The sequence below is a fragment of the Pogoniulus pusillus genome, chromosome 35, assembly GCF_015220805.1.
Source record: "Pogoniulus pusillus isolate bPogPus1 chromosome 35, bPogPus1.pri, whole genome shotgun sequence".
NCBI classification, from domain to species: Eukaryota; Metazoa; Chordata; class Aves; order Piciformes; family Lybiidae; genus Pogoniulus; species Pogoniulus pusillus.
In genome coordinates, this window is record NC_087298.1 from 7,002,518 (window position 1) to 7,026,886 (window position 24,369).

Here is a 24,369-nt window from a genome sequence, read left to right on the forward strand (position 1 = left end):
TTCATGCGTGAGCTCTGCCCCTCAGAGCCCTCGCGCAGGCGCAGTGGCCTGAGACAAGCGGCGAGGTGGAGACGCCTTTGGCCCTCTGATGGACATTGCGAATGGCCAATGACAGTTCGCTGCGGCCGGCGGGAGGCGAGATCGCCGTCTGACGGGCATCCTGGCTGTCCAATCAGAAGAGGCAAGAAGGTGGGCTGATTCTGGAAGCCATTACGCCAGTGTCGCAGCGTGGAGGCCGTGGAGAGGGGTTTGTTGAGTGGTTTCGGTACGCAATTTGCGTATCGTTGGCGGTTCCAAAGCGGGAGTTGGGGGGCACGGGTACCTTCGGGCCCCAAGGGGCCTCGGGCTCCCCTTGTCCTCACCCGCGGGCGTGAGCGGGCCCGGGGGGTCCCTGCCGCTCCTCGGTCCTATCTAGACTCTCCCAGCGCCTCGTGGGCCTAGCCAGCCCCCCTTACCCTCCAGGTGTTCCCCAGTGCCCCCTTCTCGGTGCCCCCCTTGGCCATGGCGTCGCCCCCACCGCCCCCACCCAAGAAGCGGAAGACGAATTTCTCTGAGCGGGAGGTGGAGATTATCGTGGAGGAGCTGGAGCGAGGCAAGCACCTTCTCATCAACCACTTCAATGCAGGCGTGCCTCTAGCCACCAAGGCCGCTGCCTGGCACGACATCCTGTGCCGCGTTAACGCCGTTGCCACCTGCCACCGTGAGCTGCCAGAGGTCAAGAAGAAATGGTCCGACCTCAAGACCGAGGTGCGACGCAAAGTGGCCCAAGTCCGGGCTGCTTTGGAAGGGGGAAGTGAGAACCAAAATGCCAATGACAATGGGCCAGAGAATGAAGACCCAACGGGAGCTGCAACTGCCCCAGTTATCCTCACCCCCATGCAGCAACGCATCTGCAACCTGCTGGGAGAAGCCACCATCATCAGTTTGCCAAGTGGGGACTGCAGCGCAGGTGATGGTTCTGAGATACCCATCACTGACTCAACTGCCACAGTCACCCTGACCCCAAGTGAGTGCTGCACCTGCTGAAGATGCTCTGTTCTCAGTGTGGAATGCTATGTGGGAGTCCTGACACCCACTTGTGAGGAGGCCCCGTGCAGAGGAAGCCTCCAGCAAAAAGAAACGTCTGCATCTCTGTAATGAAAATGCCATTCCCAGCATGTCCTCCTGCTTAGGGGAGTGGCTGCAACGTGTGCACTTATCGAGAGCCAGCTTTGATAGCTGGGCTCAGCCTTCAAAAGATGGAGCACAAGTGTGCTTTGCACCCTGCAAATTCTTTGGTGTCCTCCTCTGGGGACAAAAGCAGGGCAGGAACATTTGGAATGCTAATTTCCCAGTCTGCCCCAAACTGGGAGCAGATGTTCTGACAAGTGCCGTTTGGGGTCTTGTCTTTGCCCTTATGCTGGTTGGTTAGTACCATGCAAAGACTGTTCTGAGCTGGAGGCTGAGAAATTATTTTGTCTAGACAGTAAGGCATGTCCTGTTCCTTTGGAATGTACAGCCTAGAAAGAAGCTCAAGTGAGGGTGGAGTAGACTTAAAATAGGTAGTTTTGTGGATTGCTGTTCGTTGTATGTTATCTCACTGAACAGGCTGTATTCCTGTGATATTCATTGAATAGTCCTGTAGATGAAAATCCCCATATCACAACTGCTTCATAGCCCCTTTCTGTCCTTTGTTTTCAGTTCCTGCAGAAGCAGCCTACCAGAATCTGGAGGATAGAACGGTGGAATATTGCACAACAGAAGCCACTACCACAGTCACTGCCGAAGCCCCCTTGGAGGTGATGGCACGTCAACCCGAAGTGCCTACAAAACCCCAGGAGCTGAAAAACCGAATCGCTCTGAATTCAGCCAAGCTCTTGCAGGAACAGCGAGTGACCAACCTACACGTGAAGGAGATTGCCCAGCACCTGGAGCAGCAGAATGACTTGCTTCAGATGATCCGTCGCTCACAGGAGGTGCAAGCATGTGCCCAGGAAAGGCAGGCACAAGCCATGGAAGGAACACAGGCAGCGCTTAGTGCACTCATCCAGGTCCTCCGCCCCTTGATTAAAGATTTCCGTCGATTTTTGCAGAGCAGTGCATCCAGTTCATCGTTCGCTGCTGACCCAAACCAGTCAGGGCAGCAAGATAGCATGATCTAGTGAAAGCAACAGTGATGGGATGTCTTCTTTGGAAGAAATCTGCCCGTGCTGCCACTGGACACGAGGAATGAGGGGTGCTAGTTCTTTTCAATGTAAAATGGCTCGCCCTGGAGTCCTGCTGAGCCTAAATAGCTTTATTTCTTTGCTAATCTTATGCTAATCTGCCTTTTCAGATTCACAGAGCCCTAGCTGGATGTGAAATAAACCAGGAACTTAACATTACTTTAGTTCCTCAAACCATAGATTTATTTTTTAAAAAGACTTTTTTTTTTTTAATTTCTGTTTGGAAAAAACCTCCCCTGAGACCTCTCTCTCAAGATCTAAATAGCCTTTATCTGACTCCCGACGTGGACAGTCTTGTGATACCACAGTCTTCCAGCTGCCAAGGTGCTGCTGACCATAAACTGTAGCACATGGCAATGAATGCTTTGCTGTCTCTTGCTGAAAGCATTTGCTGGCAACGTGGTATCGATGTGGTAGAACCTTCGTTCTACACCAAGAGTTATGGATACTGCCTTTGTAATGTGACATCTAGCCTGTGCAGACCAGTACAAAGCCTACACGTGGTTTAAATCCAACCTACATTCCGTGAGGATATCAATGGGATTAAAATAGTACGTTCAGCTCATGGTCTGTCTGTGTGCAGTCATGATATGTCACTATAAACTTGTCAGATGTGATGAAAATTTGATGTCTTGGTTACTAGATACTGTCCTGGAAATGTATTGGAAGCAAAATATCACCTCTCCCAGCACAGTCAATACATCAGGGCCTGGATGAGTTTCACTCAGGTGGGTGTTAAGAGGGGAAACTCCATCTTCCTTTCCTCTGCATAATCTGTCACCTCCGTAATTCATCAAGTGGACCCAGAATGCAGAGTTTCTGCCACACAGTAATTACTAACATCTGGGAGTTTCTCAGCCACTGATGTAATGGAGTGAATTTTGGAGTGTTCTTTGCTTCTGCTGGTGATGATGGTATTTGTCCTGCACTTGTTAGGAGCTGGAAGTGAGTGCAGCCCTTCATTGTTAGTCTGTGAGCTGCCTTTGGGGACATTGCTGGACATGGGTCTGAGGCTCACCTCACTACTTTCTTACCATTATACAGAATACAACTGCAGCCACTTTTCTCTAAGGTGCTAAGGCTGTGGCCTTGGTCCTCAGTGAGAAAGCTTCATTTCACAGGGTGGTGAATGTGATTCTGGCAGACTTGCAGTAACTTCTTAAAGTTTTAGATTAAAAGCTCCACTTGCGCATGCATGGAGGCAAACTTCAAAAGAAAACAAGAGAAAAAGAAGGGAGCACAACCTTCTTACTGTACCTTGCAGTGTGTCACACTTAACAGGCTTGTTGCTTGTCAGATACTGCTTTTAAAATAGAACTTTTTCAGAGCTGGTGTTTGCTCTCTGTTGTGTCTCTTATTTAGGGCTGAGATGTGGTGAGTGACAACTGATGAATCAGGGAATGAATTTGCAAAATCAAATTAAGCCTTTACAGAATGCATTATGGGGGCATGCTGCTGGGGGCCCTCTGGGTAGAGCAGCAGGTGAAGAGGCTACTGCTGCCTATCTCCAGCCTTTACTTATCTCTCATCTATAAAGCTGACGGGAGGAAGAGAACAGTATGATGAGGAGGCTTCAGCCCCTGAAAGAATCCCAACGCTTCAGCCCTGACGACTGAGTCAGGGCAGCATCAGCCGCGTCTCTCCTCCTCGTCCGGCATCTCAGCATATGTGGAGAAATCAAATCAGTTGTTCAACTGAAATTTATTTTTTAAGTGAAAACTCTGTCATACGTATTGGTTTACCTCATTTGTGTAATGATCTTTCCTTTACAAATAAAAGTTTTAGTAAAAAAAAAAACATTTTTAGTAAAGAGGCCATTTCAGTTCACTGATACATTCCAGGGCAAAAGTGAGTTTGTGACAGGTTGACAACACAATTCTGTGAAAGGGGCAAAGCAGGCCATGAGCAGCTATGGGTCACAGGAGGTTTTTCTCCTGATTGTGAATGTTGTGGCCTTGTATTTACATAATGATGGGCTGTTTCAAATAATAACTTTCATAGCCGTACCTTGAAGCATTGTTTGTTTCCTTGGGTATGGCCAATTCCTGAAGAGTACCAATCTCTCAGCTGCTCACAAGACTCACAGTAGGGTGAAATGATGCAGGAAGTGCCAGCCTTTGGCTCAAAAAAGTTCAGTGTGCATTTTTTCAGTGACTAAGCACTCAGGCTGTGTTGCTGTTTCATAGGAGTAAATATGTTGCCCTTTGACCCACCCGTTTTGCTTGTCTTTTCAGGATAAATACAGAGCTTAGTCAAGGCTGCAGCATTCAGCTCCAAGTTCTGCACACAGTTTTTTGTCTCATTAAAAAGATGTAGCAACATTTTAAACATAGGGTAAGCACTGGGTTGAGGGGTTTGGTTATTGCTCATGATGAAATCATCAAGCTTAGGGAGGAAGACAGAAAAAAATGTCCCTTAGAGTCCAAACTAGGAGAAGAGGTAAGCAGGGCATTAAAAGGGTGAACATCTACAGAGGATATTCAATTTAACAGGGAACAAGACTAAGCAGAACAAAAGTTGAGGAGTAACACCTGGATGTTAATCTGTGCTAATCTCTTTATACCTAGAAATTAGTATTTAACATCCAGAGTGAGAATGAGCCTCACAAAGATGTTCTTCCACAGGGTACCTGGGAGATGAGGGTGACAGGTAGCATCCTTTGTACCAGTGGAGGAGACGTTTGGTGAGGGACTCTCGGTGGGTCAGAAGATAAAGTTTGCAGCAATTAGCAGCAGCCGAGCTGCCTGCAGCATCACCAGCTGCTTCAGCAGCAAAACCCTGCTTGTGATGTGTGCGACTCAGGCACGGCTTTCCAGGAGGTGGCACTGCGCAACGGGGCAAGGCACAGGCGTCCTGAGCTGCAGCACTGCAGGACCCAGGCAGAAATGACCCTTGTGGTCCAGACCTTTTGTGGTCCTTCTTGCTGCTCTCATTGATTAATCATTTCAAGACTGAAAACAGGGAGAGGAAGAAAATCGGCAGGCAGAGCCTAGCGACATGGAACACTGGCACCCCTAGAAACACAAACCAACCCCTGGGAACACAAACCAGGTCCCTCCGCTTCCCACTAACACAGGCAGAGGACACTGAAGTGTCGGGAGCTCACAGCTCTCCTTGGCCTGAGTCCGATGCAGAGACTAATGGGCAGGGACAAGATAAAAACCCACACGATTTTTTTTACTATAAGCATAAAGACATATTTTTTTAAGTTTTTAGATCACACATAAATATATTAGGACCCCCCTGCCCCCCCAGGTGCAGTGTGCTGCCATAGCCACATTGCAGCTCTGGGAGCAAATCAATGCCAAGGGACAGAATGATTTCACTCACCCAAACAACCCTTAGCTCCCCCTGCATGTTTTTAAAGTGTGTCAAGCCTGTTTTGGCAAAGTATTTTTCTAAGGCTTTTGAGGTTGTTTTCCTGTTGCCATCTGAGAGATCACTGCTAGCATGATCAGCACAAGTGTGGTCTGCTAAGTATGGAAATCAAAGCATTTAAAATTCTTTGTGTTTCTTGGAAGCATCTGACAAGAAGTTCACACCAAAGGTCTCAGCTTCCAGGCAGGAACACAGTCCACATCACCTGCAAACTGGGCTCACCAATCCTTGAGTACCAGCCCCACAAGGTGATTAACTCAAGGCAGAAGCCCAGGCCCAGCAGGGAGAGTTTCTGTTACTTCTTCTGCCTGGGATCCCAAATTAGAGGTTGTGTCAAGTGGGAACCACAGACCTACAGCTGTTTCTGCAGCATTCAGTGTAACAGCATCATTTGTGGGGCTGCAGGCAGAAGTACAGAGCCGGGGGGAAGCCTGTGGCCAGCCATCAGAGTGCTAAGGTGATTCCTGGGATGGATACAGACACAGGATAACACTTCATAAACACGAAAGGCCTCCAGGCAAAGTGAGTTTCAGGCTGCAAGTTTTGAAAGGGGAAAACCAGCTCCAGTTCCATGATAGGCCTCCAGGAAAGCAGTGGAGAGTCCCATCACACATTCCCAGGACATACTGGAGCAGACATGGAAACCAGTAAACAGAAAAAGCCAGGCAGCTGGATTTTCAGGTCTGCCCACATGTTCGGGAAAAGGAATCCACCGACTCCAGATTCCTGCACTCTCTTTGCCTCTGTGGATAACAGGATCTCCCATTTTGGCAGGTCATCAACCCATCAGGAAGGCGTGTCTTATGCACATCCAACAGGAACCCCAGCATGGCACAGAAAGTGAAACAGTTCTGGCCCTTATGAGTGTGAGTTTGGTGAAAAATACAAGCAGATCAAGGCAGAGCTCACAGCCTGTCATTAAATTTGGGTGAGAAGCCACAAGCTTAGAGTAGCTCCACACCACAGGACAATCCTGTGTAATGGCAAGAAGAGCCCACTCCACTCACAGTAGCCTGCACGCTACAGATGGAGCTCATACTGCTGCAGTGTCCTGCACCCCCTGCCTCATTTTGGGATCTCCCTGGCTTGGGTCTACCCTGCAACTCTGGAAAAGGCACCTTCATCTCCCATGAAGCTCCTTAGAGCGGGTGCATTGTAGGTGCTTGGCCACCAGCAGTGTGAAGAATACCTTTATAGCATAAAACATTGTGTGATCATCTTTTCCTTTCAGATGATAAGGCTGAAGTAGGCTGGAAGCTCATTAAGGCTCTTACAGCCAAGGGGAGGGAGGTAATAGAGCAGAGCCATTACTGTTTTTGCAGCAACATGTGTAATTTAGTTTTCAAACTTTAGTCATTTGGCTGCTAGCACAAATGGATTATTGTGATGATGTTTTCCAGAGGAAGATACTGATAATGTAGTTTGCAGGGCCTGACAATTTGCTCGTGTCTCTGGAATTCCCCTGGGATAAGAGATAGGATTTGATGGCTCACCAAATGCATTACAGAATCTATCTCACTTCATCTCACTGAGTTTTGTCCCTTCTGAATTTATCTTGCGTTGTTTCTTCCCTGCTGCTCTATCTTGGTCCTCACAGCATGGGGGGAGGAGGCAAGAAAAGCCTTCTCTATCCCTGCTCACTTGCAGTTTCCAAGCTAGCAGAGCATAGAGATTCCAGCCCTGGCCAATAAGACACACCTCTGGCTATAGCAGAGGTGAGGCCCAGACTTAACTGGGGAGCCCACACTGATAAATTCTCCCAGACTGATAAGATGATGCCTTGAGCCAGCAAAAGTTGAGGAAGTGGTGGCAGCACTGGGGAGCAGCATCAGGAAAGGTCTAGGTCAGGGACAGTATAGGGTAGTGATATGGCTGAAGTCCACAGAGCAGAGGTGAGGTTGGTGCAACAGGGACAAGGTCAGAGAGGAGGAATTAACAGCTTTTGAGTCTGGAGTAGCCAGAACCAATGTATGTCAGAGAACTCCATTCCCCCTTAGTGAATGGATTTGATCTAGATCAGAAAATTATATAAAGCCAGTGGGATAGTAGAGGGACAGAGGTACCCTGTGCCCACAATCCCTCTGTGGTGCCTCCATGGGGCTCAGGCTAACCCACCCCTCCATGGTCAGCAGAGGCACACATTTGGAGGAGTGTTATCCCCTTAAAATATGTCAGTTTGTTCAGGAGCAATCATGCAGTATAAACACAGGGAAAAAAATGACAAGGTGAATTTCAAACTAATAAAGATTTAATCTCTAAGTCACAAGACTGTGTTTGTGAGGAAACTATACATACCCCTGAGAATCCAGTTGCTATACTACACACTGTTCAGCAGCTCACTGGGCATTTTTCCAAATCCATTTATTTTTAACATCAGTCACATTATTTAATTAATTATAAAAACACTGAGGTTTTCAAGAGATGTTTCTGATGAAGTTGCAGGGTAAATATGCATGAGAACAGCAAGGATTAAAATCTCTGTAAACTCTAGCATTCGAGGTTGTTGCTATAAACAACGTAAGTCCTCCCAGGAGGTTATTTATCAGTGAATCATACCAGATAACACATGGCCTCCTCCCACACCACAAAGAGAGGCATCATTTGTCCTTCACCTAGTGCTGGAAGCAAAAGATCGCTGTGTCTTTTCAGCAGTGTGCTCAGGGAACAAGTGCGAAGGACTGGGCTGGATCCTTCAGATGCTTCCAGTATTTGAGCATCTCAGCTTGATTAATACTGAATATTTAGTAGACTGAGCTCTTTCACCATAAATGAGAGACAGAAAACAAGAACCCCCCAGCCCATCGCTAGCAACACTGCAAGGTCTTGAAAGCACCAGATATCCACTGATGGAATGATCCAAGCCCTGCCTTTAAAAGCAGCTTCCATAAACCCTGCTCTGTGTGAGGACTGGTATCTCCTGTGCTAGTTTCACCGTGACAGTATGAAATGTTTTCCTAGACAAAGATCTGTGTGTCTGCTTAACCTGGTAAGCAAGAATCACAAGAATGCATTTGGCTGAATCCAGTTGTTAACTTTTATCCAAGTACATTGCCATATACTTTTCCTAGCCCTCCCTGTTTGGTTTCTGGGTGTTTTTTTTGAGGCTCACACTGTGGTAGAACTATTCGATAGCTCTGGTATTGTCTGTATAGATGGCAAAGATTACAGGCAAGGCGTCTGGGCATCAAAGCTTGGCAGAGAGTGAAGAGTCCCAGGCTTTCATCTAAGCTTTGCCAGACATGCAAATCAGCCTTGGGAAAAGTTCTTCCCGTACGAGCCTCAGTTTCTCTGCCACAGAGACTCTTAGGCACATCCATGACTTTAAAAACTAGGCAAATCATGATTGCAAACTGCTTCAGGACAAGGAGAGATACTTTGTTCCGCTTGCCCTTGAACGACGGAATCTTGTCTAACCAGGGGTGCCAGCCACAGCACAGGACACAGCAGCAGCACATAATAACAGGGCACCATTTTATGAAGAGATGCGTTTAACTGGTTGCCACATCTGGCACATGTAGAGTGAGACTCCAGCTCCTGGAACAGCCTTGCAATGCCTGCAGGGATGTGTGGTGACAGGGCCTCCCTCCTGCTTCAGGACAACCAGACTAAGTGTCCGTGGTCAACTTGAGCCACAGTCCGCTCTGTGGTACCCAGAGGCACACAGCAAGGGTGGCCACACTGTTGCACGGAAGGCAGCCCTGTCTGAAGAGCACTGTGTGATGTACCACTGTGATACCAGTGGATGCTGCTTGGGCAGAGAAGGCACAGGGACAGGACAAAGGGCAGCGCTCAGCAAGATGCATAGAGAGCCCAAGTCTGTCAAAGGTGCCTCTGCCACCATCTCGAGGCAGGGACTCTTCGACTGAAGGCTCCAGGGGCTGAGGCCTGCCATCCCCTCAGCCACCCCGTGCTGCTCAGCCTGCTGAAGGGCTGCAGCACATCCCGGGGCGCGGGAAGCCCGAGGGACATCCTCTGCAGCCACTTGACCGAAGCTGCAGCCACACTGAGCAGCGCTGCCACCACTCTCGTCGCTGAGCCGGCACCAGAGCCGCATAGACCCCGCTTCCCGCCCACCGCCTCATCCGGGAGGCGGGCCTAGTCCAAACAGACAGCACCCGCCCCCAATCGCTGCGCTTTCTTCCCCGCCCCCTGCTGGAAGAGCCAATAAAAGTCGTGCTCGGACTGTCCCTCTTCCTTGCTGCTTGCCCAATCGGGCAGCGGCACTCTGGCGCTCCCCTCACCCCTCCCCGGGGAGGGAGATTACGTAGTGCGGGGTTGGTATTCCCGGAGCGGTGTGGGGGTGTTGCTGTGCCTTGTGGTTGGCTACGTTGTTGGCGTAGTGGCCGTAGTTGGCGTAGCGCTAGCTGCGGCGGCTGTGGCGGGGAGCAGCGGTGGCTTTGGCGGCCGTGCGAGGCGAGGGCAGACGGTGCGAGCGGGGACCTGGCCGGTACCGGGCCGCAGGTCGGTGGAGAGGTCAGGAAATGGGGCTGAGACCTTTCGTTATTGGGGAGCTGAGAAGGGGAGTTGAGACCTGGCTGCAGCTCGATGCGCGATTCGTGGGGCCAGAACTGGGCTGCGGGCCGGTCACGGCCCAGTACATGGCCCCTGGGGCTGGGAGAGGGGCTAAGACTCGACTGCAGTTCGCTGTGTGGTTCGTAGGGCCGGGAGGCAGGCTGAGACCTGGCCGCCGTTCACTGCATGGCTCGAAAAGCGAGCTGGGACCTGACCACAGCTTAGTTCATGGCTCAGAGATGCCAGGGAATGGGCTTGCGACCTCCGTGAAGCCTGGTATGTGGTTGACTGGGCTCGGAAATGGGCTGAGACCTGTTCACATCTTGGTGTACAGTCCGCGATGCTTCTGCAGAGGTGCCCGGGCCGTGGCACAGAGGGCAGAGCCTGGTGGGTTCGTCCGCTGCCGCCCGAGAGGGAGAGGGTCTTCAACCGCGCACCCCTGAACGGCAGCAACTTTGCCTGCGCTGGCTTGCAGTCATTATTTCTGAGTATCGGCGAGGATTGTTTACTGCCTGGTGTCGATAACCTCTTCTCTTTTAGATGCGAATCAGCTCTCGCCTCTCTGCCTTTGGTTTTGTTTAAATGTGTAATGAAACGACCGCCTCCAGCCCCAAAACTGCAGGGCACAGCTCGGTGCTGGGGAAGGCAGCGTCGTCTGTGGGCCTGCCTTTTGGATCAGTCAGATGACCTGATTCGGTTGTTAGGCTGTGTAATCCGGAGCAGCCTGCTTGCTTTTGCTCGGTGCTCTTTTCTCCGGTTGTGAGATACAGGTGCTAACGCTTAGGGCGGGTAGGAAATACAGAAAGGAAGCAGACTTTGGCATTTCTTGAGCTGGCTTTTGCTTTCTCTTATTAGACCGCATGTTAGACTGAGCTTGCTCTCTAAGCTGCTTCTGAAAAGGATGGGTGAAAATAGGCAAGATTTGTGTTAGCTGCTTTGCAAAACAGACATTACGCAGGGGGTGATAGCAGTGAAGGTTGCCCGAGGCAAAAAGGGGGAGGAGGATGTTAGGGCCAGGCTAATTGGGGCCATACCTCTTAAGAGTGGTGGTATGAGTCTGGACTGAATATTACCTATCCAAACAGGTTTTAGAGGAGGAGGAGGAGCCCAAGACTGGCTGGGACTAATTTACTCATTTCCCTCCCAAAGGCTGACCTGAAGACCTGTATCAAGTTGTTGCACAAGAGGAGGGGATAGAAACTGGAACCTTTATGAATGTGCTGCCCACAGACTTAAGCCTTCTTCAGAGACCCAAAATGACTTCCCACAAGAAATGCCTTCTGGAGGGCTTGTGCTGAAGACTGAGCACTGCAGCCTCTAACTGGAACAGCTCCTGCTGGTCTGGAGCTGAGACCAACTTCTCTCCCTCGCTTTTCCCTTGGAGATGTTGCAGAGATTTAATCTGACCTTCTCGCCTGAAGCTTACCGTGGCAATGATCCCACAGCCAGATCCGACCACCAAAGAGAGGAGAGTTGTGTGTTTGAAGCTGGGCCGTTGTTGTAACTGAACTGGAATTTATTCCCTGCTTGTGCTTCTGGAACGAGTGCCGTTCCTCTGCTTGCGTGTGTGTGTTTTGAGCTGCTCCTCCCTGGTCTTGTTTGGAATTCCTGGCCCTTCCACGCTGAATTTGCCCATGGCTTTCCTGATGAAGAAGAAGAAATTCAAGTTTCAGACAAGTTTCACCCTCGAAGAGCTGACTGCTGTCCCCTTTGTGAATGGGGTTCTGTTTTGCAAAATTAGGCTGCTAGATGGAGGAGACTTTGCAAGCTTATCTACCAGGTAAGAAGCTGCTTACAGGCTTGCTTCCTGGCTATGCTTCTTTCCCTGGTTATTTTTCACTTGTGCAGTTCAGCATATGGCCACCACTTGCCTACCACTTGATGAGATTTTAATAGTCCTATTGTAGGGCCCCACATGCCACATCATTCTCTGGAGCAGGGGAAGAACAGAGCTGGAGAGCTGTGTGTCTGGGTGGTGTTGGCTGATCAGAGCTGGACTGAACTTTTCAGAGATGTAGGGAGGATGCAGGAGGGATGTTTCATGGTGGAGACTGGGGGTTGTGGATTAAATCCTCCTAAGTTTTGTGGGGATTTTTTTTCCCTGCCTTGCCCAAGTGCTCACATTATTTCAGACCCTATACTCTATTCCTTTCACACTGACTCGAAAGTGAACTCTGTAGGAAACTTTATCCAGGCAAACCAACCTTTCCCAACTTTCTTTGAGAATGAGTGTTTTTGGTAAGAGTGGAAGTAACTTGCTTTGCGTTGCAGATTGCTGTGCCAGGGAAAAATGCTGCCTGGAGTCAAAAGTTGTCAGTGTTAAAGGCACAGTTTATCTACCTTGAGCTGATCCTGTTACATCTCCATGCTTACAGCTTCAGTGTTTTCTTTTCCTGTGTGCTTATTCTGCTGCACACTTTATGAAATTGTTCATCCATCATGTATTGGCGTTTCTCTGATTCCTTCAGGCAGGTCTATCCCCATTCCTGTTACTAATTGCTAATAAAACCTTGCTTTGTTTCCAGCTATGCACATAGATTATCACTAGCACTATGCAAAGCAAATTCCATAACAGCCCAGACTTGCTTTCTTTCTGCCTCAAGATGTGAAGGAAACCTTCAGCGGCTTTCAGGACTTGTTTTTTTGCTTTCCTGAGTGACTGATCAGTTTTAAAGATACAGGATTAGTTTGTCCTAGCTGTTAACTGCGTTATCTCAGAGCTAAAGCCTGGTTTGGTCTGGTTTTCCTCTTTGTGGTGCTGCACGTTGAGCTTTCTCCTTTCAGGAAAGAAGATTTTATTGGGCAAGAGTAAAACATTTTTGTCTTGCAAATGGAAGTGGTAGAGGATTGCTCAAAGCTTGTTTTTTCTTCCAGAGGCAGAATGCAAAGTCGTCTGAAGTCTATAGAAGCTGTGGGCGTGGAACACCTCAAAATGGTCTTTGAATACTTTTTCTTTTGAAGAAAATCTATCAAAAGAGCTTTTCCTTACAGTGTTCTCCCCTGAGGCTAGATCCTTGGGTTTGGTGGAAGCAGCTTATCTAAGGAATTCAAATACTATGTGAACTTGGAGAGAAATTAACCCCTTTGCTTCCTGGAGTAGTAATAAAATGAGTGGAACTGGAGAGTTACAGGGTCTGAGGAAAAGCCTATGCTGCAAAATGTCCATCTCCCTCTCTCTCTCCTTGTCATCCCTGAAAGCAGCTTCAGGGAGCCTGGCTGGAGTTTGCTGCTGCCAGCCGCTGGGGTTGCGCTGGGTTGTTTGCTGAGCTGGCAGGGGTTCAGCAGTGCGCTCTGCGCGGTGCGTCGCAGATGTGTTCCAGCAGTGCAATCATCTGTAATTTAAACCAAACACACACATTACTTTCAAGCAGCTTGATTGCTCCTAAACGAGCAGAGGGGAAGTTGGCTTTTGGGTTTGCCGCCTTTCCCCTAACCTGTCTGTGCTCTAACTGAAAGCACATGGAAACCTGTTCCTGCTTGAGAAGTTACGAGTCTCAGTGGTATTGAGTCATTTGACCTTTCCCAAATATTTTCCCCTGTTGCAGTTAGAGAAATTTCAGGAGGGACGAATTGCCAGGAACAGTGAGGAGATGACTGAGTGGAGAGGATCCCAAGATCAGCTGTGTTCCTCTAGCCATTTCCATGATACTCTTTGGATCTGGGGAAAGTTTAAAGGGAAGCAGAAGCTGTGTCCGTGTTGTAAGTCTTCATGTTCTTTAGGATCTGTGATTGTCCTCTGGAATCAACCACTTCCAAGAACACTTGTGTTTTATGCTGTAACACCCATCAGGGCATCTTGTGTGAGCTGCTTGCGTAAAAGTCTGATGTTTGCTCTGCAATCGATTTGGGCTGCTTCTGCTGTCTGTGGCAATAGGAATTGTGCAGCTGTGATCACGCAGATCAGTAGCTCTTTCTGCCTTTGAGTTTTCAGAGACCTGATATGGGCAAGAACTGATACCAACAAGGTGTCCCGTGTCATTTGGAGTCTGTAAATAGTGGATAAAGTAGGTAGAAGAACACTTCATAGGACACACTGAATCAGTTTCCTTTTTTCTGAAGTGACTGATTGTTTGGAAAGAAGTATTGTCTGAGAACACAGCAATCCCCAGAGACAGCCTTGTCTTTCAGGTATTTGCAGCAGACTTAGTTGACAGCTCATGCAGGTCTGTGGCGAGCAGTGGGGATGTGATCTATCCACTGAGTTGGTAGGTGGAACTGTATTAACTTGACCTGTGAGCAGAACAGAGAGGAAGGCTGTTGGCTCCCATCAGCCCGTCCGGGTTCCAAGTCCGCTTCCAAATGAGTTGAAGGTACCTCTTGCAGCCTGGTGCCATGGGTCCAGTGGGGCACAGCCCAGGCTGGGACCACCCAGGTTGTGAGCTGCTCACACTTTCTCTGCCCAGGCTGGAGGGGATCCTGTCTGAAGACTTAGCACTCTTAAGAGTTCAAGGCACTCTGGAAAGGTTTTCAGATCTTCTCAGCATATTCAGCTTAGGGGATCTCCCTTTCTTGGGTTGTTTGGTTTGGTTTTTCCTTGCAGACAGGTACCCTTTTCCCACACATGCTGTGCTCAGGCCTTGCTGTAAAACATGGGTTTATTTTAGTGACTAAAGTTGCAGCTGTAAACATCCCTTTGCTGGTCCTTTCCCTCCCTTTCTAAAATCTTCTTACACTGTGGCGGGGCTTTTGAGGATAAGACTCACCCGTTTCAGCTTACAGTGCCCTGTCTGAAAAGCAGCTATTGTCTGTGATCTTATCACCCTGCCATTAGATTACAGAAATTGGTCTTCTGAGCCAGGTGTAAGCCAGGCAGGTGCTCTGCTTCCCCACGGAGAAATCCTGATGTATTCCTTGAATAGCATTAATCCAGATACTGAAATAGCACAACCACCAGCGAATTCGGTTGCCTCCCAAGTATCTTTAAAAATAGCAGGCAGAGAGCAGCAGGGATGTATTCATGGCAACCGTTTTTGCAAAGCAGATGGGCTGCTGTATTGTGTACCAGTTTGAAGCTTTTTTGGGGATGTGTGTCTTTGTTCCTAGAGAGATGATAACGATAAGCTCGTGGAGAGGTTTGGGATTAGTTGATCAGTGCAGGCAGGAGCCTGGATGTCCAAATGTGTGCCTAAAGCTGCAGACTGATGTAATACATACATGCCCATTTTTGGGTATCGTAGAGGAGATTAAATTGATTAAATTGCACACCCCACCCGCCCTGCTTACAGTGTCAGTTAATGTTGAGTGACAGCCAGATGCTCTTTACCTCGCTGCTGATTGATTTCTGGCTGTATGCTGGCAGTGAGCATTGTCAGTGCATGATGGTGAAGGAAGTGAAAAGCCAGGTGTTATCCACAGACTCCTGACACTTCATCCTACACTGCTGGATGTTAGCTTGCCAAGTTGTTCTGTTAGCATGCCGAGCTTCGCTCAGGTATTTCTGGATGTGAAGGAAGGGATTGTACTCCAAAAGCCCTTGGCTGACTCTAGGGAAAAGGGTGTATTGAACGACTTGAACAGCAACTTTGAGGGCATTTCTCACCTTCCTCATTGTCTTCTGAAGACACTTCAGACTGGATTTTGTTTGGGACTGTGCTTTTCCAAGCACGTGCAGCATTTGAGCTTGGTTTTCTGATTCTGAGCCTCCTGTGCCGGTTTGAACTAAAGAACAGTGTTTCTTTCTTGCAGCCTAGCAGCTGTTTGCATGCAGGCTTGATCTGGGAAGAGCTGACCCTGTTAGGGTGGTCCCACCTCAGAGTATTTTGGTGCCATAAGCCTGGACCGAGAATGTTCTTATCCTTCCAGTTTATAACTGAGTAAGTGTGAAAGGCCACTTCCTGCTCAGCATGCTTTGTTCAGTTTGGTTTTGGTGTAAAGCTGTATCCAGAAAGCCAAAGGAAATGCTGATATTTGGGAGGCACTTCATCCTGATAGCTCCCTGTGGACTGAGGTCAGCTTTTGTTTAAGCGTGGCTTTGCCATGCTTATGGAGGTACCGAACTGAAACTACCTGCTTTCCTGAGAGGGGTGCAGAGTATCTTCTGTCTTAGTGGTGTACACAACTGTTTCATTTCTCTAGGACATAAAGGAGGAGAAGTGTTGCCCTGCTCACACTTGGCTAGTCTTCTGGATTCAGAAACTTTAAGGGAGGGGCAAGTCAGAACACCCCTGAAATGCATCTGTATCTCCCTGATGAGAGCTAGAAACCAACTAGTTCACTGTTTTCATGTAAATAGTCCCTGTGCCTGATATTATAGGATCCTTCAGGTAACTACATTCAACAGTTTAGCTCTTTCAGAGTAGAAAATTGTTAACTGTTCAGTTAATCAGAGATTCAGCCCAGTTGAGATCTAAATCTTTAGCGCTGTCTGCCTTAAAACATAAGTTAGGTAACAAAACAGCTTCTTCTAGGTTCAGTGTCCCCAAGAGGGAAGAAGACCAGCTATAGTGGAAGTAGAAGCTTGCTGATCAAGTTCTTAACTCGTGTGAGATTGCCGTGGTTTAGTAGAGAAAGGAACTTAAATGCAGCTCTAAACCGTTCTAGTTCCATATTTTCAGACAAAGTCTGCTTGGCTCTACTCTCTGCTAGAGCTTGTGGAGTGCTGACCTATTTTAAGAGTACTTTTGTTGCAAATGTGTCTGAAGATGTAAACCTGCTCTCTGTATACATACATCCCTAATACATGGATCAACAGAGTGAGTTTTAATGCTCCAGAGCAGCTTCAGATGCTGCAGCCTCAGGAGTGGGCTGAGTGTGTTAGCAGAGGAGGCATTTGATTGCAGCCTCTATAAATGATTCTCAGTAAAACATAACCTAGTTCAAGATAATATGAAGGCACAGTACTGCACGGGTTGTCCTTTCAAATATAGAGAAACTAGACAGCAAAGAGGAGAAGAGGTTTCATTCCTGCCATGTAGCTAAATGTAGGTGAAAGTTGTGAGAGCAGAAGCTGTGGATGGGTTTTAACCTCTGATAAGCTGAGGGGGTTGGAAAAACTGCAGAAGTGATAGAACACTGCAAGGTTGCTGGAGCAACCAACCTTAAGATGCATGTTTGCAGAGTATTTCTGTCACCTTTTCTGGGCTGTGCCTGGTACATCTGCAAGCTCCTCACCAGAGTCTTTGGGGTGGGTTGGTTTGCTTCATGCTGGACTTGTCTCTTCCTGTCGTTGGTCACAGTGCTGGAGCCTGTCATAAGACAAGCAGAATTACGTTAAAACTTTGCTGCCACAGAGGCTGTATCCTGTTAAGAACAGTCTCTGTTCATGCTCTGCCTCCTTTTCTGCCTGCTGTTGCTCAGGCAGGGGCTGCTTTGTTGCCCAGAAGCTGTGGTCTAAAGCCCTGTAAGTGATACGCTGTGTGTACAGCATCAGTAAGTCTGTTTGGATACAGCCAGCTTTTCAAACTTCCCTGTACCCACTGATTCTGAACTGGCACTGCTTTGACAGCTAACTCTTAGCAACAGCCTTATCTGTTTGGTTTCAGCATCCCCTGGCTCAAAAAAAAAATTGATTGGAAATTAACGTTTTGCTTAGGGACTAGAACCCTGCAGCCTTCTTGGTTTGCAAGGTGGCAATGCCACCAGCTCTGACCAAGGGCAAGGGGGGGCAGAAATGGGTGCTCCCACCCTTTAAGACATGTCTTTATTTCTGAAACACAGAGGAAAATCTAAATGGCTTCCAGTCTGTTTATTCTTTGTGCTCTTGACCTGCCATCAGTGTTGACTCTAGCTTTGTAGCTGTATTTCTGAGGAATTCCTGCATGCCTTCGGGAGCCTGTGGTCTTGCTGCACAGCAGTTGGTATTTTAATAGGTCCTGAGTTGCCAATGGCAAGTTGTTCTGGTACCAGTTTCTAGATAAATGAGGTAGGTACAGATTTATTTCTCATTATTACTTTATTGCAGGAAGCTACATCTGGTAGTGTTTCAGGAAAGAACCTAGTGTCTCTTTTCAGATCAGAAACCTCCCTCACTTCAGGGCAAGTCAGTAAGCTCACAAGCAGGGTGGTGAGCTCATCGCACGGCATCCACCTGCACTGGACTCTGTGAGGTCTCATCCGTGCGAGGACGGGCGGATGTGGCGCTATGTGCAGCCTCCCTCTTTCAAACAGGATATGTTCTGCATCCTCTGTGGTCTGCTGGCTCTGCACTGGGCTCACAGCCTGCTCTGAAATGGGTCGGGAATTATTCTGTAGCCCTGGCTTATTGTATAACAAACCAGTAGCCTTTAGGAGTGCCCTGAACCAGCATTCGGATCTGCCTGTTTCTTCTCTAGCAGCCTGTGACCTCGTATCAGTAATCCTTGCTGTAAAGGTGTTATTTCAGGTGGCTGGATGTGTTGCCCCACCCCAGTACCAGCTGCTTACCCTGCAGGATGAGAGGCTTGTTTTTTGTCTTGCAGTTTGTTCATATTTTGCCTTTGAGCATATGCTGGGAGACACGATAGACACTGCCATCGTAATCCTGATTTGGCATCACGAGCTCGCTTGGTACCATACAGTGGGACACAGCATCTCATTTTAGTGCCTGGATTTGAAGGCACTTCCCACTAGACAAACAATTGTGCCTGTGTTCGCTAGATGAACAGCCTCCTTGTTTGGTGTATTTTTAATCTGATGACCAAGAAAAGGAATTGTTCTGCAGGGTTCAAAATTGCTGATCTTCATGGATGTCATTTTCACGTGCTTCTCCTGGGTCTCTTATGCAGCTCAGTTGATAAGGCTGAGGAAAAGATTGAGGAAATTCTGGGTGTAAGGAAGAAAATGAAGAGGAAGCACATGGAGAGCAGAGGATCAAGAGGAGGCAAGTGTGGAAGAGACAGGATGTTCTAGATAAGCAACAGCATGTGCAGTCTGTGTAATGGTTGCTTTCCCTATGGATGGAAAGTAGGTGAGCTGTCAAGGGGGCAGGATTGTGCCTTTCCTTTGAAGTTGTCATAGTCCACTGGAGAGAGGAGACCTTGAAGGAGATCCCATAGGAGTCCTGTCGGAGATGCGACTGAAGCTAAAATTAGTTTTAGTGCTGTATGTTGTATTCTAAATAAGAAATGACCCTTGTCTGTTCAGCCTGACAGCACTGAGGGTGCTTACATGGGAGGAAGGAAAACAGTACATGGATTGGAAGGGCTGGAAAGCTGCAGCACTAATTAGCAATGCAGTTTGAGAGACCTGCAGAAACTGTCACCCCTGCATGTAGTTGGTGACTAGCCCAAAATGTGCTCTGGAATAAACAACTACATCTGGAAAACTTTCTTTAGGGGTTGCAGCTTCCTAGAGCTGTGTGATTGTCTCAGAGAGGCAAGTCCCTTCTTTTACCATTCAGTGTACCAAATGTGGAAAACAAAAAGATGGCCTTGTTTAGTGCCTTTCAGTAATTACCAAGCATTATGCTCCAGTCTGGCTTTGCAGCGGAGAAGGGGATCAAGGGACCTGTAATAGGAAACCATGTGAAAGGGATATGGCCTCAGGATTTCAATTTGGGGTAGTCAAATACTTCCATTTTGCTTCCAGAACAATATTTCATATGAAATGAGTGTGGTACGATCTTTCACTAATGGATACTTGGTTAATGATCAACAGACTCCCTCAGCCAGCTGCCACATGAGACCGGTCAGCACATGCCTACCTGTGCTCCTGCCTGCTGCTGGAGTTTCTGTTCCTCCTGAAATGCAAGTTGTGAGCTTTAAGAGTACAAAATAGAGAGAACAGACTGAACCCTGCTGAAGGTTCGCAATTGTCTTGTTCTCTGTCCAGTTGTTATTGTTTCCAGTCCTTAAGAGATCGGACAGTATTGCTCATCAAAATGAAAATGCAAATGACCAGGAGAGGGAGAAGGAAAGGCTTGTCTGGAAAAAACCTCAGGCTTAGAAATTCTTTCTCTCCCTGGCCTTGCATCAGATTCTTTCAGGTTTTATCTATGTTTGAAACAAGCAGAGGTGAAGCTGGGTGGGGTATGGTGGCTTGCAATGGATTTTTGCTCATACCTGTATAGGCTGAGGAGAGGGTTACCAGCTTGGCTACATTTTCATTGTGCTTTTTCTGTTTCTCCTCATAATTCCCATTCTTTCCATCATTGCCTAGGATGTGCTTGCATGTCACAGAATACAAGGGAAGAGTCTAGGCTATTCAGTCATTTTTCCAGATCTGTTAATGCTCCATAGGCCTGGAACAGGCCAGTAGCATTCACACTTTGACATTGACTTGCTGTACCAGGTCAGCCCCAGCTAGTACAAGTGTCCTGTTTCCAGGCTAAGCAATCAGGACTGTTCAGAGCTGGTCGGCTTGCCTCTGTTACAGATTAATTATGCTGTTACCCTTCCGTAGAAAGCACTTTTCCTGGCTTCTGTCAGCAGCCTTTTATGGTTTATCTCCTACTTCCATCACACCAGGCAATTGCATCTGCATAAATGTTGAATTCCTTTTAAGTGCAGTGCCGCTCATCTTGTGCCTTCAGTAGCCTGCAGCGCTCCTTGCCGCAAGGGAAACTTTGTCTTGTGGAGGAGTGTATTTCCTACAACTGTTCCTTAACATTTGCTGCCTTTCTGCTTTGCTGAATCCCCTTTTCCTGCTGTACAGGGAGTAGCTGATTGTGCTCTATTTGGCCACTGCTCTCTTTAAGGGCCATTTCTGACGCAGGTTTATAGCAGTGGTTTTTCCTGCTTTCTCTGCAAGTGTATCTGCCCCTTCAAAGCAAATCCACATGTTGTCTTCCCTCTAGAAGTGATGCATACACATCTCCCATGTCCTTTTGCTCTCAGTAGGGGAGAATCAAGGGAATGTGTCTGAATGCAACTGGTAGCAGCAGCTCCAGGGGAGGTTAAAAGTCTGTGATCCTCAGACACCTGCTTCTGGCAGCAGAGCGGTGGCAGCCTCTGCTTATATCTCCCAGGGGCTTAACCAGAGCTGACTGGTTAAGCACTGACAAAATGCCAAGCCATATTTTGCCTTTAAGCAAGATGTGATTTATGAACTTACTTTTCTCTGATTAGGACAAATTGCATCATGAGAAATATTTCTTAGACAATTGCTTTTGTCTGGATCTATGGCTCCAGAGGAGCAATAGCAGTCCTGACTGCTCCGCCACGTTCTTCTCACCTCTTGCTGGCTCTGACACTTCAGCATGGCACTGTCACACTCTAGAGTCAGGGCTGCAGGGAAGAGAGGCATTGAACAGTTGGGGTCTAAAAATCCCAGCCCATCACCACCAGTATGGGACCAGTCAGGGATTTATTCAACAGCCTCTTCTAATTTGCAAACCTCTTCTGCTGTTTACCACCTTTGCTGTTAAATCCCAGCAGTGATAAATGCTGACAGAGGAGACTGAGGTTCAGAGAGAATGTGTTTGCACCTTGTCCTTAAAACCAGTGACCTGGTTTGTGCTGTTGAACTGTGCTTTTATAAAGGAACCATCGTAAAGCAGCTGCATTCATCACAGAATGAAAAAGCTGCTGTTAACATACAAAGGGCTTTCTCCTGTGCTATTGTATTGGTTTTGACTAGATGTGTATCAGATAGAAGTGACTCATGGGGGAACACGTCTGGACACGGCAGGGTGTTTACCTCTTGGGTAACTAAGTCTACTTTTAGCACCAGGGTTGACTTCAGGCAGCTTATTTACTGAAGGGCTCTTCAGTGTACTTGAGCCAAATTGTAGGGATGTTACATCACATGATATTAATGAAAGTATTCCAGAAATGAACTTGGTCTCTTGTGCAGGTTAATTTGCTCTAAAAAGACTTGTCTGTTACAATGTTAAACTCTCCTGGATGAAGCAGGGCTGACAGTGGCAAAACCATGTCACTTAACTGTTCTGACATCTGTATGTCTTAATGGGCTATAAGTCTGCCTCAGAGGCAAAAAGATTTGTCTCTGTGTGCAAGTGTACATCACTTGTGTTAAGGATGTTCCTAGTCTTATGTAGATTCCCTTCAGGGTTTTCATTTTCCAGGCTTAATATCCCACAAAGCCCTGGAATACTGAGCTGTCTTGATTTTTCTCATCTTGGGGGACCTATGTGGTGTATTCTTTTGTTTCAGAAAGTAGCTTTCTTTTTACTTTGTAAGAGCATCTTGTTTACAAACTCAGCTTTCTTGGAGTTGTAGCTATGTCTTGTACCTTGTGTGGGTAGGGATATCATCAGAGTTGCTTCTTGCTGCAGTTTATGTCCCTGTCTTTCCTTACCAGAAGTTTATATTTAGTCAGCAAAAGGCAAATCTGGAGTCTCTCAGAATGACAGCTAACACTTAGGGGATGAAGAAAGTTTATAAATATATCAGCAACAGATAATCAGTGACTCTTCATCTTTCATCTGTAGTCTGCCAGAAGGGGAAAGGCTTAGAAAGCCTGGATCATGATGGGATACAGAGGCATGCATTGACTCTGAAACATGTTGGGTTGATCTACCTTAATCTTGTAAGCATCTGCACAGAACAAACCTTAGAGTTTTTCTGCAGCATTTGGAACTTTCTGAAGATTTTGTTCCTCTGTCTGTTACAAATTTGAATTGTGATTTCTCCAAAGGGCAGGCAAGCCCTGGGAGAGTCAGGATTTTTTATTTATCCCACCCACCCCTCACCTTTGACTGTTTAACTTTTGTGTGTTTTACTGTGCTATTGACTTGGCATTTTGCCTGAACATCCACTCCCTCTGTGTCCTTCATCCTCCATGGAAGTTTTTCAGCTTAGGTTTTCTCGTCCTCTGTAACTCCATCTGACTTGGCTGGAGGTGTGGGTAAGAGTTCACCAGCCCTTCTTACTTAAGTTGTCCCTGTGCCTGCTTTATGCATAGAGAAGATTTGATGAAGTGATCATACCTGTGGAAAACTGGATCTAAAAGGTATTTATGCCCGGAGTTAGAGAAGCTCTTCAGAGTGTGCTGTGTGTAAACTGCATGATAGCCCAGACTTATGCAGCATGGAGCAACCATGGGGGCCAGAGGAAGAATACTTCTGCAGCCATGGGTGCAAAAGGAGCAACACATCTGAGACAAGCAGAACACAGCACCAACATAGTGGCCCAAGTGTAGTAGCTGGTGGCTGAGCTGGGCAAACTCAAGTGAGAGCTACAGTGCAGAGCTGTTGTTGTTTCTTCTGTAACTGGAATCCTTGGGAATTTGCTTAAGAGAGGAAAGCACTGACGGTGGGCTTGGCAGCCTGGCACATGGTTTGTCCTCAGCTAATCCAGCTCCAGCGTAGTCTATCAGAACAATAGAAGTAGGAGTTGGTTTGGTGACTCAGTGTATGATCAGAGTTCAAAAAAAGCAAATGCGTCTTTCAGCGTTCAATACGCACATTATTACAGCCTTGGCTTTCTGTGACTGAGTCATCTATCCAGTTATGCCTTTCTTTACACTTAAGAGTTTGGTGGTTCTTTGCTTATGATGTTTTTGGTCCTGGAACGCACCCCTGGCCTGTGACCAAACAGCTTCATGCTCTGTAGATGTGGCAAGAAGTCCTTGGATGTGTGCTGCTTTGGCTTGCTCTGTCTTCAGTGCAGTGTGGAAGAGCAGATGTGTTGCACAGCATTTACTGTTACAGTCTCTTCTTGTCCTTGTTTCCCTGATGTGTGGCTTTTCTTCTCTGCTTCAAGATACCAACATGTAGATTATCAATTCCTCACAGCAAACTGGTTCTGCTGGGCATGTCCTGTCTGTACAGTGCCATGCACATCTCCCTTGCTGCTCATCATTTGAGTCTCTTAGAATTCTTTCCCCTTGCCTTCTCCCTGCTCCACCCTTGCTTACCCTTCCAGAAACTCATCTGACTTGTTCTATAACTTAAGTTTTGAAGGGCCATTATTCTGTAACTTTCTTCCTCCATTTGGCACATTTCTTTATGCAGATTCTGCTGTAGCACTCATTGCATTCTGCTGTAGCACTCACCAGCTGCATGCTAGGTTTTAGTAACTGTCATTGTTTTGCATGATATTTTTGACATATGTGATGTTCATAAAGCTTTTCAGATTTGGGTACAAGGAATATTTGGAAATGTTTCTTTCCCAAATAAACCCTAGTGCTGGCTTTTAGAAGCCCTGGGTGTACTGGAGTGTGTGGCTGCCCAGCACAGTGATCTGGAGTACACGAGACAGGTTGTGCTGGAAAGCTCTTGCCTATGTGACCATCTGCATGAGGTGCTGGATTTCATGTCTGTCACTTATAAAAGACACATGTCTGGATGCATGTGACTGGAGTCCAGACATAACTGAATTACTGCCTTGCAAAGGAGCTGTTAATACACAACATGGAATGCTGATGCTGGAGAGTTTGCTGCTGGTGACTGACTGCC

The 24,369-nt window shown here is 47.4% G+C and overlaps 2 protein-coding genes across 5 annotated transcripts in view; both read left to right on the forward strand.

Annotated features, from left to right (window-relative positions):
* The first annotated feature begins 184 nt into the window (after positions 1–184).
* NAIF1 (nuclear apoptosis inducing factor 1) lies at positions 185–4,090 on the forward strand. Its single transcript, XM_064171218.1, has 2 exons — positions 185–1,006; positions 1,681–4,090. The coding sequence occupies exons 1-2, from the start codon at positions 502–504 to the stop codon at positions 2,139–2,141; spliced, it is 966 nt and encodes a 321-aa protein (XP_064027288.1). The 5' UTR covers positions 185–501; the 3' UTR covers positions 2,142–4,090.
* A 5,703-nt stretch (positions 4,091–9,793) lies between these two features.
* Positions 9,794–24,369, forward strand: part of EEIG1 (estrogen-induced osteoclastogenesis regulator 1) — a 39,173-nt gene continuing 24,597 nt past the window's right edge. Inside the window, exons 1-2 of one of the 4 annotated variants that reach the window (XM_064171652.1) lie at positions 9,794–9,856; positions 11,244–11,874. In XM_064171652.1, coding sequence (XP_064027722.1) covers positions 11,729–11,874 — 146 coding nt within the window. In that variant the 5' untranslated portion in view covers positions 9,794–9,856; positions 11,244–11,728. Of the gene's footprint in view, positions 10,056–10,784; positions 10,865–11,243; positions 11,875–24,369 lie in introns of those variants that run through there. The other 3 variants (XM_064171651.1, XM_064171650.1, XM_064171653.1) reach the window with 3 other exon arrangements.